The following is a 16,608-nucleotide window of genomic DNA, read 5'->3' as shown; positions in this document are numbered from 1 at the left end:
AAATGAGAACAAGTTATATGTCGTATTCAGCTAGCAACAAAGTAACTAAAGGTACAATTTAAAATAGGTTCTTTGCTACATTGTCTGTTATGTGTTGACAAATCTAACTCTTCTCTTGAGTTTGTTGCCTTTAGTACGCTTGAATGATTCACAGGTCAGTGTTAAATGGGTTAACAAACAAATATAGTGTTCCTCTGAAAATGGTCAGCTGCAAGTACTGAACTGGAAATGAGTGATAAAGCAGTGAATGAAGGATCACTGATTACTCGTTACAAGAAGATCTAGTTCCTGGAAGGAAATGCAAAGATATAAGGGGTGGCTCAAGACTTCTGCACATAACATCGTAGGGGAACGGTAGTAATTTACCAACACACACAGTTTGACACAGTTTTTGCTGCCCTCCTGCGGTCATAGGTCTCTTGTGTCTGGATACTTGTTGCCATACTGCACTGGCCATAACAGCTAGCAGCGGTAGCCAGTAGTTGAGTTGTATCTACCAGCAGCCGTAGCAATAGCTGGAAAAGTCGCTCCGTCCACACACCAATGACAGGAACACTAAACGTAAAAATATGCGCAAGGTTATGTATTGATAATTGGCTGCTTTTTCTCATCGTTATCGCCAACGCTGCATGAAGGTATCTGTGATTTTGAAAAGCGCAGCAACTGAACTCGGTGAGTTGCCGTGCTCTGTCTGGACAGGGTTTAGCTGTTAGCTTTAGCTCCACTAGTAAATGAAGTCAGCTTACTTACCCGGTAGCTAGGTAACTCTGCTTTCGTCCAATGCCCCTTTATGTGTGTCACCTTAACTAGCTAAACGAGACTGTACGATGCGAGTGACTTCTATAGGAATTAAACAGTTTTCAAAGCTCCCTTTGCTTTTCTCCTCTTTACTACGGCTAAGTTACAGTGATTAGCATGTAGCCGAATTAGCTAGTTTCGTCCACTGGCTAATCCCAAATATCGGTAGAAACACTCATGTAGTGGTTTTCAGCGTTAACTGCATTAGTAGCTGACCCGACTAAAGCTGCATGTCTTATATATATTCTTATCTGATGGTGCAACATTCAGTACGAGCTGAGAAACACGTTCACATGACACGCTAATGTTAGCTATCCTCATCATAGTCCCAACATTGTTTTGGTTGTCGTTGAAAACATCTACGGGGCGTTTAAATACCCCCCTTTAAAGAATGTCCGCAGTTTTTACGTCGATTAATGTTATTTCTTGCGTAGAGTCTCATTCCCCGGTTACGCTAAATGTTCACCCCACTAACATCAATTATGGCAGGCTTCACCGTGAGCTGACCCCGCTGTTTGTCTAGCATGTTGTAGTGCCAGGCCTTGGCGTAGGACGGGACACAGATGTGTAGCAAAGAGCGATGCTTAGGCTGCCGCTGTCAAAGCTGTAAACATTGTTGTTCAGAAAAAAACAAAACAAAAATAGGTGCAAGTCAATCTTGTCTTCACATTTAGGATATGGATCCTGAACGGCAGAAACGAAGAGAGGAGATTCAGAAGGCCATGAGCTTTATCCAGTAAGAGAGAAATATCTGGAGACCACCAGTGATTTCATACCAAAGTATATAAATTTTGCACGTGTAGATGTTTGACATGTTTCCTATCCATAGGTCTTCATTGCCTTTCCCAGAGCCAGAGAGTTATGAGGTATGTGTTGATCTGGTTTATGTTTTTTTTGGAGCTTCATTATCACCATTTTGTTTATGTAATATTTACACGCAGACTGCCACATGACAGTACCCACATTTTGTTCTAATTTTACCCAGGCCAAGGTGTAAACTTGAGTTCAGACATTTTTTAATTTTGTCCTCAGTCTGTTACGCATTCCTCTTCTTATTCCACATTCGTTTACTTTTCTTTCTGTCTAATATTGCCTGTCTTTTTTGTTTTGTTTATGTCTCCTCATTTCAATGCTCATTCAATCATTTTACCCACTTCTTACACATCCCTTTCAGGCATTTCTCACTCAGTTGGTGTGTAACTTGCTGGATGAAGGGAATTCTTGTTTTCGGGATGGAGACTGGCATCAAGCAACCCAGCAGTATGGAGAGGGGATCAGTGTTGCTCGCTACGCCCAGGCTGAGGCTCTCGTCATCCCCCATGAGCTGCTCGAGAGCCTCTACGTCAACAGGGCTGCTGCCTACTACCAGATGGTGAGAAAGAATGGGAGTGGGATGGATGTGTTACCTCCCAAAGTACTTAAAGATGTGTTCATGTGGAAGACTCGAAATCTGTAGAGAGTGAAGTCTCAAGTAAACCTGTAGATACAAGTTTCAAGATTGGTGTAGAATTATCATTACATGTAATTGTACCTTATTAAATCACCTTTGGTGGAGGTATAGGTTATAACTTTTCCTGTGTTTTTCTGACTCAGAGGGAGTACGATCGCGGCGTTCAGGACTGTGACAGCGCACTGTGTGTGTCAGAAGGAAGTCGCAGGGCTCTGTACCGCAAAGCGCTCTGTCTGAGGGAGATGGGACAACTCAGAGAGGCTTACACATGTGGAACCAAATGTCTCCTCACAGCACCAAATGTATGCCACCACTTAAAACAAAGACTTATCATTTAATTTTGAAGCGGAATGGAATACTGTGTGAATATTGTGCTACTGATATGATAACTTCATGGCTTTTACCTATTCTGAGCATCTTTTTTTTTGTTTTAATAATTAATCTTCCAGGACAGACAGGTGAGTGATCTGGCTCAGGATCTAGCCAACAAACTGGGACTAAAGGGTCGTAAGGCCTACGTCAGCCCACAAACGGAGTCTACGGCCACTGAAGGTGACAGTCATGGAGAGACTTCCACACCCACTGGAGAGGTACGTGCTGCTGTCACTGTGTAAAGTTTGTAATATAATGAAGTGGCTGAGTGAGAGCCTGATGGGTTCCTCTTTTCTTTAGATGTCCTCCAATGGAATTGAATCTCTGGGTGACATTGCACCAGGTATGTCAGGCTGCCACATGTTGAACTTACCTGCTCATCCCCAGCCCCACTTGTTTCTGACAGTTATGTTCTTATTTCTCCTCCCCAGCAGACATCTCCAGCGCACAGTGCATCCCCGCTCCTTTGGCTACTCCTATTCCAGTCAGCGATGACCCAACGACCACTGTGGTAACCTCGTGCACTGACCTCTCAGAGAGCCCCAGCAGCCAGGTGCCTCCCATGCAGTACTCGGTCCCGGTGTCAGAGCACATGGATGAATGCAGCAGTAGTGTTATTAAGGATGAGCTAGACAGCTTGTTAGAATCCATCCCCAAGAAAGTCAGTGAGGTGAGTGCAGGAAAAAACGATATGACTTGGCACTGTCACTAAACTGGACAGTATTTCTAACCCTTTTATTTCACCAGGAATGATCTAAACTCAGCATATTCCTGTGTCTCCTCCAGACTCCAGTGGGTGCTATTCCCACAAACCTGCCCAACACAGCAGTTGGTCTCCGGCCTCCTTACTCACCCAGCCTTCCAGCCCCTTCATCCCAGCTTTCCCAAGCCTTTTTTAGCTCTTCAATCAGCGACATTCCTCCTCTGGAAGCTTACTCGTCGCTGCGGGACCAGGGCTCCACCCAGGCGCAGGACGCACTGGGAGGCTTTTCCACGACGTCTATGGAAGGAGAAGGGAAGGCAGGAGTCGCCGCTGGGGGACTCGACTCATTGTCAGAGTACACTCTCCCTGGTGAGCGGAAAGGGAAAGTTTTCATGAATGGTTTGCTGCTTGACAACACATGTTGATCTAAGTAAAAAACTTTTGTGAAGAAAAAGCATTTAAGGGTTTAAAATAAATTGCACATGGAATGCTTATGTGCATAAGGATGCTTATGCAGTTTAGGATCTGATGGTTTGCACTTAAAATGACTTAGTGCAGCTGCAGGAATGAAAGTGTGTCGATAAGCATGCCAACTGTGATTTAAGTACAGTATAGACGATATTACCCCATACCAATAGGATGCACATTAATTAAATTTGACCCAGTACAATGATTTTAAGTAGAGATGGACCGATCCGATATTACGTATCGGTATCGGTCCGATACTGACCTAAATTACTGGATCGGATATCGGAGAAAAATAAAAAATGTAATCCGATCCATTAAATATCACGAAAGCACCTCACAAAACTTGCAACACGCCGTAACCCACCTCAGAACGTTAGCACGTCGGAGCAGTATGCATCACGTGATAGAGCGGCTGTGGCATGCGGGACCTGTCAGTGGTCTGGATAGCATGTGGAGCTTCGCTAGCAACCTGGCATTTCATCTCCGACAAAGTTATCCCCGAGAGAAGTAAAGCAAGTGTGTAAGTCCATCTCTGAATGTTTGTAAAGCATTCCTGCGTTAATCTTAACGAGCGACTGCCTCTCGCTCTCCGGCTGCTACTTCAATCGTGAAACTGCTTAAATGATCAGCTGATCGGCTTTTCTGTCGTGAGTCCGTCTCTCTTGTTTGTTTTTGGTCCACTTTGCGCCATAAAGAGGAAACCAGCGGCTGAACAACAGCAGCACGTTTAAGCTTGATAAGCTGTTGTTAGAATTTATTTAATATTACTTTCTACACCAGGATCTTTTTCTACGTAGCTGACGCTGGTAACTGTGCAGGGGCGGATCTAGCAAAGCTTAGCCAGGGGGGCCGATAGGGCATTAACTGGGAAAAGGGGGCACAAAGACATACTTTTCTTTCTTATTCTCATTTAAAATGTCTAGCTTTTAATAAATAATTATCTGACACCCAAAGTTTTAATTTGATGTAAAATGAATAGAAGTCAATTACTGTATATAGTGACTATTAAGTCTAATATATATACCCTAGTAAGCTATAGTACTTTTTACTTTGGGAAGGTACCATCTGTGCAGTCTGCAATTTTGTTGAAGAAAGATGTTGAATCTATTTAATATTTCTTGAAAAATAATTGATTTCTGTGCATTTTCTTTCACACTGCATCAAATTAAGGTTGATTACGTCGATTAAGCATCATGAGGTGGAGCGTGAGGGGTGGTTCCCTATTTTTTATTTATTTATTTTTGTTGTTGCTGGGAGTTGGAACCCTATTAGTTAGGTTGCTTAATATTTACGCTAAGTACTCTTTAAAATACCAGAATAGGGAGGATGGTGTAGGTCTAAGTTTATTAGATTGATCAGTATTGCTGAACTATGAAATATTTTTTTTGTATACAGGTATAACAGAATAGCTTTAGTGTAGTTGTTGTTTTAAACTTGAGTATGAACTTGCAGACTTGCAAAATGCAGCAAGATATTTTAAAAAACAGTTTTGTTGATTAAAAAACACTATATCGGATTCATATCGGTATCGGCAGATATCAAAATTTATGATATCGGTATCGGTATCGGACATAAAAAAGTGGTATCGTGCCATCTCTAATTTTAAGTTGCTTATCTGCCAGAGCACAGTTTCTAGGGAGCTGGCTTTAACCTGAGATATGCATCATCAGCAGACGGTGTGAGTCAGCAACAATACAATGTGAAGTCTGACATCAGTGTCCTTGTCTGTGTTCTTCAGGGGGACGAGTGTGTCACAGCTTCATTCCTGGAATGCGCAACCACAGTGCACATGCAGTAAGCAAAACACACATATCTGTTACAAGAAATCCATTTTATTTTTTAGTTGTTTATTTACATTGTCTTTCTTTTATATCACATCTCTTTCTACTCTTCTTTTTCAGAATGGTCCAGCAGGGACCAACCTGTCTCTGCTCTCCAGGAATCCTCTGGCTGCCACACACGAGTTTCGGCAGGCCTGTCATGCCTGTTACAGCAGAATAGGTTTGTATTACCAGCCTTTGACATGCTGTCCTTTGTCCTGAATTTTCTGAATGTTCACAGTAGGGTGTTGCAGCATCACTGTGTCTAATGTATGAATTGCCGTACATTTCTTGGGGAATTTTTAACTTAGTTGCTGACAAGATGTTAACAGAAGACCACTTATTGCTCTTTTTGAAATAATCAGTATCTAACTATTTCTTCCTCCTACTCAGGTCCACGAGTGATGGACTATAAGTATCAGCCAGAGGCAGCACATCGCTGTAAAAGAGATGTGCTGCTGTGTCGTCTCAAAAATTCAGACGACCCCACCTGGAAGAGGATTCGGCCCCGGCCTGCACGGAACAATTTCCTGGGGGCTTTTGTACTCTGTAAGGGTATGTTTCCCGTGGGGAGTTAACGCTGGAATATGTAATCTATCAGATACACATTTGATCACCATTACATTTATATTCTGTTGAGTATTCTCTCTCTGCCTGGTCCCACAGAGGTACAGGAGCGTCAGGAGTGCCAGTATGGGGAGAACTGCACGTTTGCGTACTGCCAGGAGGAGATCGATGTGTGGACTCAGGAGAGGAAAGGCGCTCTGAGTCGAGAGCTGCTGTTTGATCCTCTGGGCAGCACAGAGAGGCGGGCACTGAGTGTCACCAGACTTCTGCAGCTCCACATGGGCATGTTCATGTTCCTCTGTGAGGTCAGACCACAGTCTGCTATACATTTCCTCTTTAGATTCTTTGGCGTTTGTAAAAGTGGAAATGGATCTTCACTCGTCTGCCTTAACTTTCTTTCTTAACAGGAATGCTTTGACAGTAAACCTCGCATCATCAGCAAACGCAGCAAAGAAAACTTGGCGGTCTGTTCAAATCTCACAGCTCGACACCCGTTTGACGATAACAAGTGAGTGTAACAGGTTTACCGTGTCTTCACTTTGCTGAAGTAACTGGTTTTCTAATCAGTTTAGCTTTTTCTAATAAAATTCTGATTGATTTTTTTCTTTAAGTGGTAAAAGCTGGTCACTGTACAGAAAAGAGACAAGTGTGTCATCGTGTGCTTTAATCTTACTTTCTCCTGCAGGTGCCTGGTGCATGTGGTAAGGTCAGCCAATGTGCGATACAGTAAGGTGCGTCCTCTTCACCCTCTCTGCCAGTTTGATATTTGTCGGCATGAGGTTCGCTATGGGTGCCAGCGTGAGGACAGTTGCTCCTTTGCGCACTCTGTCATAGAGCTCAAATGCTGGGTTCTGCAGCAGGACACAGGTAGGTAGAAACCAGACTCAGCTGCAATTTTAATTTGTTCAAGATATTAAATGTAATCCAGTCATTAATAATAGCGCCCACTCTTGACAAATGTCTGACATATTTGAATGTTATGGAAAAGCAGCTGTTGTAAACACAATGACAATCAGCACTAACCAGCAGTTATTAACTGAGCATCAAATAAAGATGCTTTCACTGAGCTGTGACAAACATTTCCTGTAGGTATCACCCATGAAGAGATGGTGCAAGAGTCCAAGAGGCACTGGCAACGACTGGAGCAGAATGCACAGAAGCAGCAGAAGGTGAGGCTGTAAAAGCCCCTGAGACATTTGGATACATTTTGGGTGATCACAGTCCTTAAAAAGTTTTAAATGTCTTTAAATACATGGTAAAAAAAATTAGAGGAACACTTTGAAACCATGTTAGATCTTAATGGGGGGAAAAAATCCTGTTGGATATCTATGCTGATATGCACTGGGTAATGTGTTAGGAATTAAACAATGCCACATCATTTGATACATGCAGCCCGACACTGTAGGGGCATGCTCCTAATGAGAAGATGGATGATGGGCGAGGGCATCTGTGAGCTCCTCTGCAGAGTCTAAAGTTCAGGCTGGCAGTGTGAGATGGACCGAAACATAATATCCCAGACGTGTCTGCTTGGATTTAGTTCAGACGAAGAAACTGCACCAGGGTAGGGTCTGAAAGTGAATCCAAGGAATTCATCCTCATACCTGAATTCTGTTGAGTTCTGTGTGTTTCTTCATGGATATGTCTCCTTAGACCATCACTAACCCACCAACAGACCTTTAATTCTAAACGATGATACAGGGAGGATAATCTTCTCCACTGCTTCTCCAGACCCTTTCATGTTTGGGACATGTGCTGATTGTTTGGTGAAAGATATTTACACCAGAGTCCTCCTGTAGGTCATTTTGTAGCTCTGGCAGTTTTCGTCCTGTTCCTTCTTGCACAAAAGAGCAGATGCCGGTCCTAGTGATGGGTCAAGGAGCTTCTATGGCCCTGTCCAGCTCTCCCACTGTAACTGCCTGCTTCTTGGAAACTCCTCTATGCTCTCGAGACTGTGCTGGGAGAAACGGCAAACTTTCTGGCAATGATGATGTGCTATCCTGAAGGAGTTGGACCACCTGTGCAATTTCTGTAGGATCCAGATATCGCCTCATGCTACCAGTAGTGATTTTATTTAATATTTATTTAATTTAATTTATCTAAAACTGGGCACAAGAAACTGTTGTATTTGGTGGTTAGAACTGGTGCTTTAATTCGTCGCTCATACGCTCTAGAAGTGATTTTTCCGTTGCACATTGCTTTGAAGTTGACAGCTGGTCTATTGCAGATACTCCAGGGTCTGGTTGCCTAGGTGACCCTGTAATGTATTTACTACTACGTTATGCAATGGTATTCTTCCCTCTCATTGGTAATCACTTCAGTTGCTTGCCTGGAAGTTGAGAAAAGTTTTTCTTGGGTTTCGCCCAGTTTTTGTCACCAATGGTTATTTTGTCCGAAGTCACTTAACGACGTTGAATATCATTCACTTTCTCTTCCAATGTGTACAATGTCTAAGACTCCTGGTTAGACCCAAAATTGGATAAATGTCTTTAAGTTTGTGCATTTTGTAGCTTTCTAGGGGTAATGCAGGAATTCATTCCTCTGTTTTCTCATATTTAATGAATGAATTTGTTTTGTTTCAGCCCATCCATATACCCCATCCAAGCAGCAGTGTTCCTGTAGGAGGGCTTGGGGGAATGGGTGGCGGTGGTGGAGTAGGAGTAGGAGGAGATTGCATAGGTGGCAGTGGTGTGAGCCCAGTGGGTGGGTTAGGAGCAGGAAGAGGTCGCCCCCTCAACCTGAAAATGAAGTTTGTGTGTGGTCAGTGCTGGAGAGAAGGTCAGGTCAACGAGCCGGACAAGAACCTCAAGTACTGTACTGCCAAGGCACGGCACAGGTGAGGCCCCATTCACACATGCACACGTGCTGACTGTGTTTTCTCAGGTGGTCTAGCAAGTTTGATGACTTTATGTCACGGTATCTTTAAGGCTCCCATGTTTGCTCTCTGTTTCTTCAGCTGGACGAAAGAACGCCGGGTGTTGCTGGTAAAGTCATTTGAGAAGAAGAAGTGGGTTGTTGTTCGGCCTCTTCCCTTCTCCCGCACCTATCCACAGCAATATGACGTGAGTTCCTCTGTTTTTCTTTCCTCTTCAGTTCATGTTTACTCCACCCTCTTTCTGCCCCTCCACCTCTCACATGTAGAATCCAGCTGACTGGTTTTGCCTCGGGGCACAGCCGTTTTTGTAACTCACAAACTTGAATCTTTGCTTTACATATTTCACCCAGATGTGCGTGCACGTGATGAAGCAGAAGAAGTGCCACTATATTGGGAACTGCTCTTTTGCCCACAGTCTTGAGGAGAGGGACGTCTGGACGTACATGAAAAACAACAGCTGTAAGCTTCTGGTTCAGCCTAGGACAACTGTACTGAGATCAGGCCATTAAGAGCTTGTAAATATACAAAGGCAGCAGTGTGCGAGCTCCACCTTACACTTTCATATGTGGATTAAGTGATTCAGGTTGGAGTTTGTCATGTGAAAAAGTCAAATGGAGACGGGGACAAATAAACATTTAATCCCTTTAAGGATTAGGTTCTTTATCCAATAAAAACACTATTGTTGTGTTGGGAAAAGTGCACCCTTCACTCTAAAAAGAAGTATTGCAGCCTTTAGCTGCACATAACAATGACAATACTACTAAGACTATATTATGCAAAATGACTTCATTTGCATGGGATTTGAATTTGGGCTTATTCCCTTATCCACCAGCGTCCCTTATTGAGCCATGGTGGGTTAGTTAGTGTAGTAATGAGAGATCCAACATTCAGACCTCACATTAACTTCAAGAGCTCTTTGATGTGATGTAGAATTTGTTGTTTATTCAATAACTGCAGCCCTGCGGCTGCTGACAAACCTCAAACCATAACATTTCCACCCCCATGCTGCTTCTGAGAACTAGACTTCTGCAGGTCCTTGAATTTTGTTTTATTAGATCGTCTGAATGTAAGACCCTAAATGTGCAGTACAATGCAGTCAGGTTTCCAAAATTGTTTGGATTATGGAATTAGGTTACTTATCTAAAGGAGGTATAACTCCATTAACTTCTATTTGTTTGTTGTTGTAACAAAACCGAGCCGGGGCAGACTGTCCAGACCCTAAATGGCTGGATCTTCTCATTCTTTTCCTTTTTAAAATCAATTTAATGGATATTTATATGCAAGATGCACTTTTCATGAAAACAAAACAAACAGGTTTATCTGTAGTCACTATTATAAAGATAATGCTAAAAAAAACAGACACTATTTTCCACTTAGTTTGGGAAAAATACTACATTAGTGAAAACGGGCTTTGTTTAGCTGGATCTGTTTTTAATTTTCTTATCATGCTCTCATATCCACCGTCCCTTTGTCCTCAACTGCAGCCACTATAAAAGCCTCTAATTCTTTTCTTTTTTGTATTCCATTTGCACTGACTGTTTCTGATTATCATCTTCAAGGTTACTGATATTATCATAATTTTCCGTCTTCCCTCGATCCTTTTAGTGAGAGACATGCAGCAGATGTATGAACTGTGGCTGCAGCTCACCAATCAGAGCAGACGCTCAGATAACTCTGCTGTGACCCCGCCCCCAGAAGACAAGCAGGTCACCATAACAGCAGATTACACAGAAGCCATGGTGAGTGTTTAAAAAGACGTCAATATCCGAGGTCAAACCTTGCTTATTTTCCTATTCTTAATCTCCACTGAGCAAAATATGATGATGAGCAGATTGCAACAACAGACTGTATATGAAAGGCAAAAACATTTGGCTTCTGGTCTCCACATTTTGACGGTATAGTTTTAGATTTTAGGATTTTCCATTAGGTGGCAGTGCCTGGTACCGTGTACTTTTCCATGTACTTTGTTTAGTACCTATTCAGCTGGCCCTGTTGCTATAACAAGCCACACACATTATGTCGTACTTGTAGTGAAAAAGGGCTATTATATTATTATTAGTCATCAGCTAATGCTCATGGCACATTTCTACAACTTAGTGCTTACTGTTGGTTTTTAATGTTAAAGTCTGTCGGGACTGTTTGGAGCCAGCATCAAGCGCCACATCTGTGCAGCTTGTTGGCATGTGACACAACAGATGGTTTGCGTCATTTCAGGGAGGCCGGCAGTTATCGGACGGGGACGACCTTTAGGCAAAGCTGTGTTGAATAGAAGCAGCCAATCGCCGCCGAACTGCATCAGAGAGATGGGCATGCCACACCAGCTACAACCGAACAGTCTGTCATCTTACCAGTCTGACCTTCTCTAACATCTCGACAGCAGCGAGAAAGCAAATTGACATGAAAAACAATTGAACCCACCCTCACACAAACATTTTACACACAAATCACAGGAGCCAATTCAAGCTTTGTAAATACAGTGCGGGACATGAGCCTTTTGTTTTCCCATCGTGCTGCAGTCAGAATATGACTCCTTTAGGTTCCCAGAAATTCCAGAGACAGCTTTTTTTGTTTTGACTAAAGTAAGTGTTCCCAAGTGTTTTCATACAGCAGCTCTGTCCACCAGAATCCATTGTTTTGGTTGTTTCTTTGTTTTTCCAAATCCTTGTTGCACTGGAGCAGTTCTTGGGTGAGCGCGCTGGTCGCAGCTCTAACATTTTTCTCGCTGATAGTTCAGAAACCCAGTAAATGCTCGCCATTCCAGCGGGCAAATGCTCTCAGTGCTGTAATGGCTATCAAAAGTGAAGAAACTGTAACGCATTGGAGAAAGAGGCTCCTGGTGGACATGCCTCGCTAAGCTCTGCAACAACCAAATCCTGCTCTTCTTCCTTTGTGGGAATATAGTGAGAGGATCAGAATAAATTCAATTGATTTCTGAGCAACATTTTTGTTTTCCAAGGAGAGTTACACGGTTCCTTGTTCTATTGTCTGCCATATTGGTAGAAGCTATGAATGTAATGCCTGCATGGGCCTTCATAAAGAGAAGATTAGTCATGTAACATGTTGCTGTGCCGGAATGTATGCAAGTTTATTTCCCAAAAACGGTTTAATTGCAGTTCTCGCCCCTCTTTTATAGAAAAAAAGGCCCCTTAGTAGCTGGTTGTGTTATCATACCAACGCTTCCTGAGTGGGATGAGCACAGACACATTCTTACTTGGTAACCTTATACCTGCTGCCCACAGAGAGTCAACTTGAATGTCATTTTCTCTCAGGCTGACAAAAGAGGGAGGTAAAATTATGCTTTCACAACCTAGTTGATCAAACCCCTTGATTAAAGTACACAAGGCTGATGGCTAAGTTTCCTCGAGGCTATATTCTTCATAAAATACTGTACTGGCATGCAGCTGACAGACGGGTGAAGCTGGTGTTGGAGAGCTACCGAAAAGTGACTGCAGCATTTCACAATCCCATCTGGAGTTGCCCTTCTGTAATGGATCAGACTGAGGGTGGCTGTTTAAAAGTAATGATCTCACTTGGACTGAAGCAAAGTGAAAATGTTGCCTGTGCAGAATATTTGAGTTGTAAGAGGGGAAAAAATAGCTTTGTAGTTGTTCAAGATGAAAGAATGACATCCAGATGAATAATAACTTAAACATAAAGATATAATAAGGATGATTGAAACTATATTTTTCTAGTTTAAAGTTGTATTGTTTGAGAAGATTTGAATGCAAAGGCAAGTGGGCATTCCTTCAGTCCAGCTGAGTTCATCACAAACCAGTTGCACTCCCACATCCTTCAGATGGAGACCGGTGTTCCTCATATGAGCCCAAATGTATCTGTTCCCGATAGCTAACGATAGCCCGCCTGGGGGAAACGTGCTAGCTTGAGATGGGGAAAGAATTCACACCACATATTGTGCCTATAAACAGCACCACATGTGACTGACACACACACACACACACACACACACACACACACACACACACACACACACACACACACACACACACAGGATATCTGTTGCCATCTTATTCTAGCCTTTAATGTGGATAGACACGATGAAGGTATGTCTATATTCAGATACATACATATTATACATATTTACAAATAATGCTATACTACTAATAATAATTGATAACTTAGCAGTTAAGCTTAATAAATATATAACCTGAAAACCTGTATTGATTACATAGAACTTCTTGTTATTGAGGTATTGCTATATGACATGTATCGCTGAACTAGATGACTATAGTGAATTTTTTTTTTTTAAAGATTCTTTTTATTTTGAAAAGTTTTCCTTCAGTGTGGGTTGTTTCAGACAGGGTTAGATACAAGTGGCTGAATGTGGAGAGATGGATCACCGAGAGGGTCAAATATTTGCACTTGGAGCAGAGGGCTAGAAGTCAAACAAGTCAGTCAAGTTGAAGTTTTGTTTTTTTTCCGCAATCAGAACAGCGTAAACTGGATTTGCAGGATGCTGTAATTTTCCAGTTGTACACTCTGCTAGTACAGGAGAACGCTGTGGTTAAGAGGAGCAAAGGAGAGACCTAAAGAAACAAGAGCATCAAACCACAGGATACTTACTTTACATGAGTTTTCTGATGTTGCTGACCACTGAACGAGCTGACCAAAAACGCAGCTCGCACGTCAGTCTGGCAGGTCGCGTGGCAGCAGATCAGGCCTTGTCTGGAACAGCCCTCTTATTAGCTTCTTCGAGGGATCGTATTACTACTGCTCCTAGTATTATGATGAATATGATGACTATAATGATTGCTATTTCGATTTCTCTTCTATATGCTATTGATATATGTATGTTAATTGCAATGTATAACTCTCTCTTTATATATGTATCCATGTATGAATATAATATGCATCTGTGTATGCTGCTAGTGCACAGCTCTGTTTGGGGGTGAAGGCAGTGAGCAGAAAACACAGATTCTGGTAGATTTCATTTATCAGCTGCCAACAGCTGTAGACTTGTAAATGAGCGCTATATCTGAGATCTTCTGGTAGGACCAAAGGGTAAAACTAGATAGTTGATGATTAAAGTATATATACTGTAACGTCTTTCCTTCTTGCAGTGTCTCAGTTTGATCCTACCAGCAGAACTCACTGCTCACTGCCTTTGCTTTGCCTCTTTGGTTGAGCTGATTCACCGGGCAAGGACAGATCTGGAAACGACCGCATACACAGAGGCTTATATACTCCCGTATAGCGCCTTATTCAATATACTTCACCTATAAGATGATAACATACCCCTATTGTATAACCCTCCTTACTATATACAGTATATGATACTTGATACCTATTATAATACTTAGACACCCTTATAAGGTAATCTGAATAAGAGATGATGGGCTGTCTTTTTTTCCGTGGCTGTTGAAAAGTGTGCTGTGGTCAGAAATGTGTTCTCATCTTGCTTTTGAGAGTTAAATGGGACAGGCTATAAAGGAGAGTGGCGCTCACCCAAAGAAAATATAATTTGAGTTTTTTTAAAAATCCCATTTGGCCAACATAGACTAAAATTTGTCGATCTGGATTTAGGTTTTTGCTGTTTAAATAAGAGAGCAAATCATTTGAGGTGAGGCTCCTCTCCCTAGTGTTTGTGAGAGAGGTTGGGGAAACAAAGAAGCAAATGTCTGGGCTGCTTGTTGTGTGCGTGCCGTTTAAAAGCCGACGAATCATGACACAACCTTATCGAGCGTGTGACGGATTCTGGTGCCAAAGCATCTGATAAAACAGCCAGATTTGCTCGCGTATATGTGGAAGAAATTACTTTTCTCTACCCCCCCTCTTAAAATAAAGGGGGTCAAATAATGAATTTTGTTGCTCACACAGGCATGCTTCTTCTGAATGTCACCTGACTTCAAAGTTGTGTGTTCTGATAAAGTGTCCTGATCCAGTCACTTCACTTTAATGCATCTTGCCGCAGTGAAATGACGTTACACGCTGCCCAGTTGCTGCTCCAAAAAGAAATATTCAAGTGACCTACCATCCCGTTGCCTCTTTGCCACTCCGGCTCCCCCACCCTCCGATGAAGTTTGTGTCATGTGTTTGGCAGCACCAACACACACCTACACAGCTACAAAAGACTGAACGAATCAGTTTTCAAAAGGTTAGAATTTTTTTTTATTTTTTGGGTTATTGTTTTCGGCAACTTCGAATGAGGAAACCAGGGATGCAAGAAGTGGAAAAAACAAGGCCTCTGTTTATTTGTTTGTTTTGTATGTTTTTCTTTTTTAAAAACAACATTTTGTTGTTATTTTTTTTCCCCTTCTTGACTTTTTCTCTTTTCTCCTCCCTGGTTGGAAGTTGATGATCACACATGTGGACCAAATCTCTTGAAAGCATTTAATAAACTTTTAGAAAAAACAAAACCCAGTGGATTCTATTCCTTAAAATTAAGCACCCTGACATTAATCCATGAGTATGATTGGTGGCAGTCAAAATATGAAACGCTGAAACTTAATGGTGACAGGATTTATTACAAACCGGTCTGACTGCCACGCTCAGTTTAACGAGTCCTACACGTGACTTACAGAGATCTTACAAAACACCCTTTGCAGAGCCTGCTCTTCAGTCTGAGGCCTTAGATGCACTTTGGAGCCACAGTGAAAGTTAAATGGAGACTCTCCTCTGCCCTTTAATTTAGACATTTCTCTCAGCAAACATAAACTGCATGAATAGACTCCATAAAAGTTCATAATTAGTATAATACAGGGGTGTCAAACTCATTTTACACTGAGCCGCATGCAGCTCATTTTGATCTTAAGTGAGTCGGACCAGTGAAAGTAAAGAAGATAGAAAACTACACAATTAATTCCTGAGATTACGTTTCAACAGCATCTCTCTTTTTCTGCATAATAAAGAGATCCCGCTCTAGTAAATGAAAGATATGTCCACAGCACTCTTTAGACTTGATCTAAGTAATAGATGTGTAAATTATAGAAAAAGTAACAATAATAAAGTTAGAGTAGATGCTGGAAAAAAACGGGAAAAGACTTTTCTGTCATTTTAAAAAAAATCTATTACTCGTTTTCTCTGGTGTATTATAAACCATGGGACCGTGGGAAGCTACAGCTTTCGCAGAATACAGTTAAAAATCCAATACTTAACCCCTCCACTCACATTTACCAAAGCTGCAGCGGGCCACACTGGGGTCTGAGGCGTGCCCCTGGAGCTTTATTTGACACCCATTGGATTGTTTCTGTCTTAGTTGGTGTAAAACGTGTGTATAGACGAGCATTACAAGGCCTATACTTTACATAATTGCTATTCCAGACATATAACTGGAACGTAAATGCGGGCTAGCTTAAATTTAGCCTCATGCTTGCTCCTAAGTCCCCCACACGGTGACCCTAAGCGAGTTACTCTATGATAATATACGCCATGTTTAAAAAAAACAAAAAAAAAACACCGAACTCAAATCGTACTGAAGTCTCTTCACTCGTGGGGAGCATGTAGGGGTTAAAACCAGTTGTACCCGACTTATAACGTAACGGGTCGCTATGGGTCACGTTTTTTTTTTTTTTTTAAACTTTCGCTAGCACAGGTGCGGCCC

The 16,608-nt window shown here is 42.1% G+C and overlaps 1 protein-coding gene across 2 annotated transcripts; it reads left to right on the top strand.

The window, feature by feature from the left end:
• The first annotated feature begins 437 nt into the window (after positions 1 to 437).
• On the top strand, positions 438 to 15,311 carry zc3h7bb (zinc finger CCCH-type containing 7Bb). Of its 2 annotated transcripts, none has more exons than XM_085415814.1 (21): positions 438 to 672; positions 1,473 to 1,534; positions 1,628 to 1,664; positions 1,973 to 2,170; positions 2,392 to 2,550; positions 2,698 to 2,838; positions 2,921 to 2,963; positions 3,055 to 3,290; positions 3,407 to 3,692; positions 5,530 to 5,585; positions 5,693 to 5,792; positions 6,005 to 6,166; positions 6,278 to 6,483; positions 6,586 to 6,686; positions 6,864 to 7,045; positions 7,268 to 7,347; positions 8,758 to 9,011; positions 9,132 to 9,237; positions 9,401 to 9,509; positions 10,656 to 10,789; positions 11,265 to 15,311. In XM_085415814.1, exons 2-21 carry the CDS (start codon positions 1,476 to 1,478, stop codon positions 11,298 to 11,300), a joined length of 2,685 nt encoding a protein of 894 aa, XP_085271940.1. In that variant the 5' UTR covers positions 438 to 672; positions 1,473 to 1,475; the 3' UTR covers positions 11,301 to 15,311. The 2 variants fall into 2 exon arrangements, with proteins under 2 accessions (XP_085271940.1, XP_085271939.1); XM_085415813.1 differs by having other exon boundaries at positions 3,052 to 3,290.
• Positions 15,312 to 16,608: the final 1,297 nt, after the last annotated feature.

The sequence above is a fragment of the Rhamphochromis longiceps genome, linkage group LG8 (genome assembly GCF_057381845.1).
Source record: "Rhamphochromis longiceps isolate RC_006_pf linkage group LG8, R_longiceps_female_GT1.1, whole genome shotgun sequence".
Lineage (NCBI taxonomy): Eukaryota > Metazoa > Chordata > Actinopteri > Cichliformes > Cichlidae > Rhamphochromis > Rhamphochromis longiceps.
Note: the sequence above shows the minus strand (reverse complement) of the source record. Positions and strands in the feature narration are given on the sequence as shown.

Bases quoted from the DNA above. Each gene is read 5' to 3' on its own strand.
- zc3h7bb (XM_085415813.1), top strand. From the start codon at position 1,476: ATGGATCCTGAACGGCAGAAACGAAGAGAGGAGATTCAGAAGGCCATG. The intron at 1,665-1,972 runs GTATGTGTTGAT...CATCCCTTTCAG, and splicing joins CAGAGCCAGAGAGTTATGAG to GCATTTCTCACTCAGTTGGT. The intron at 2,171-2,391 runs GTGAGAAAGAAT...TTTCTGACTCAG, and splicing joins CTGCTGCCTACTACCAGATG to AGGGAGTACGATCGCGGCGT.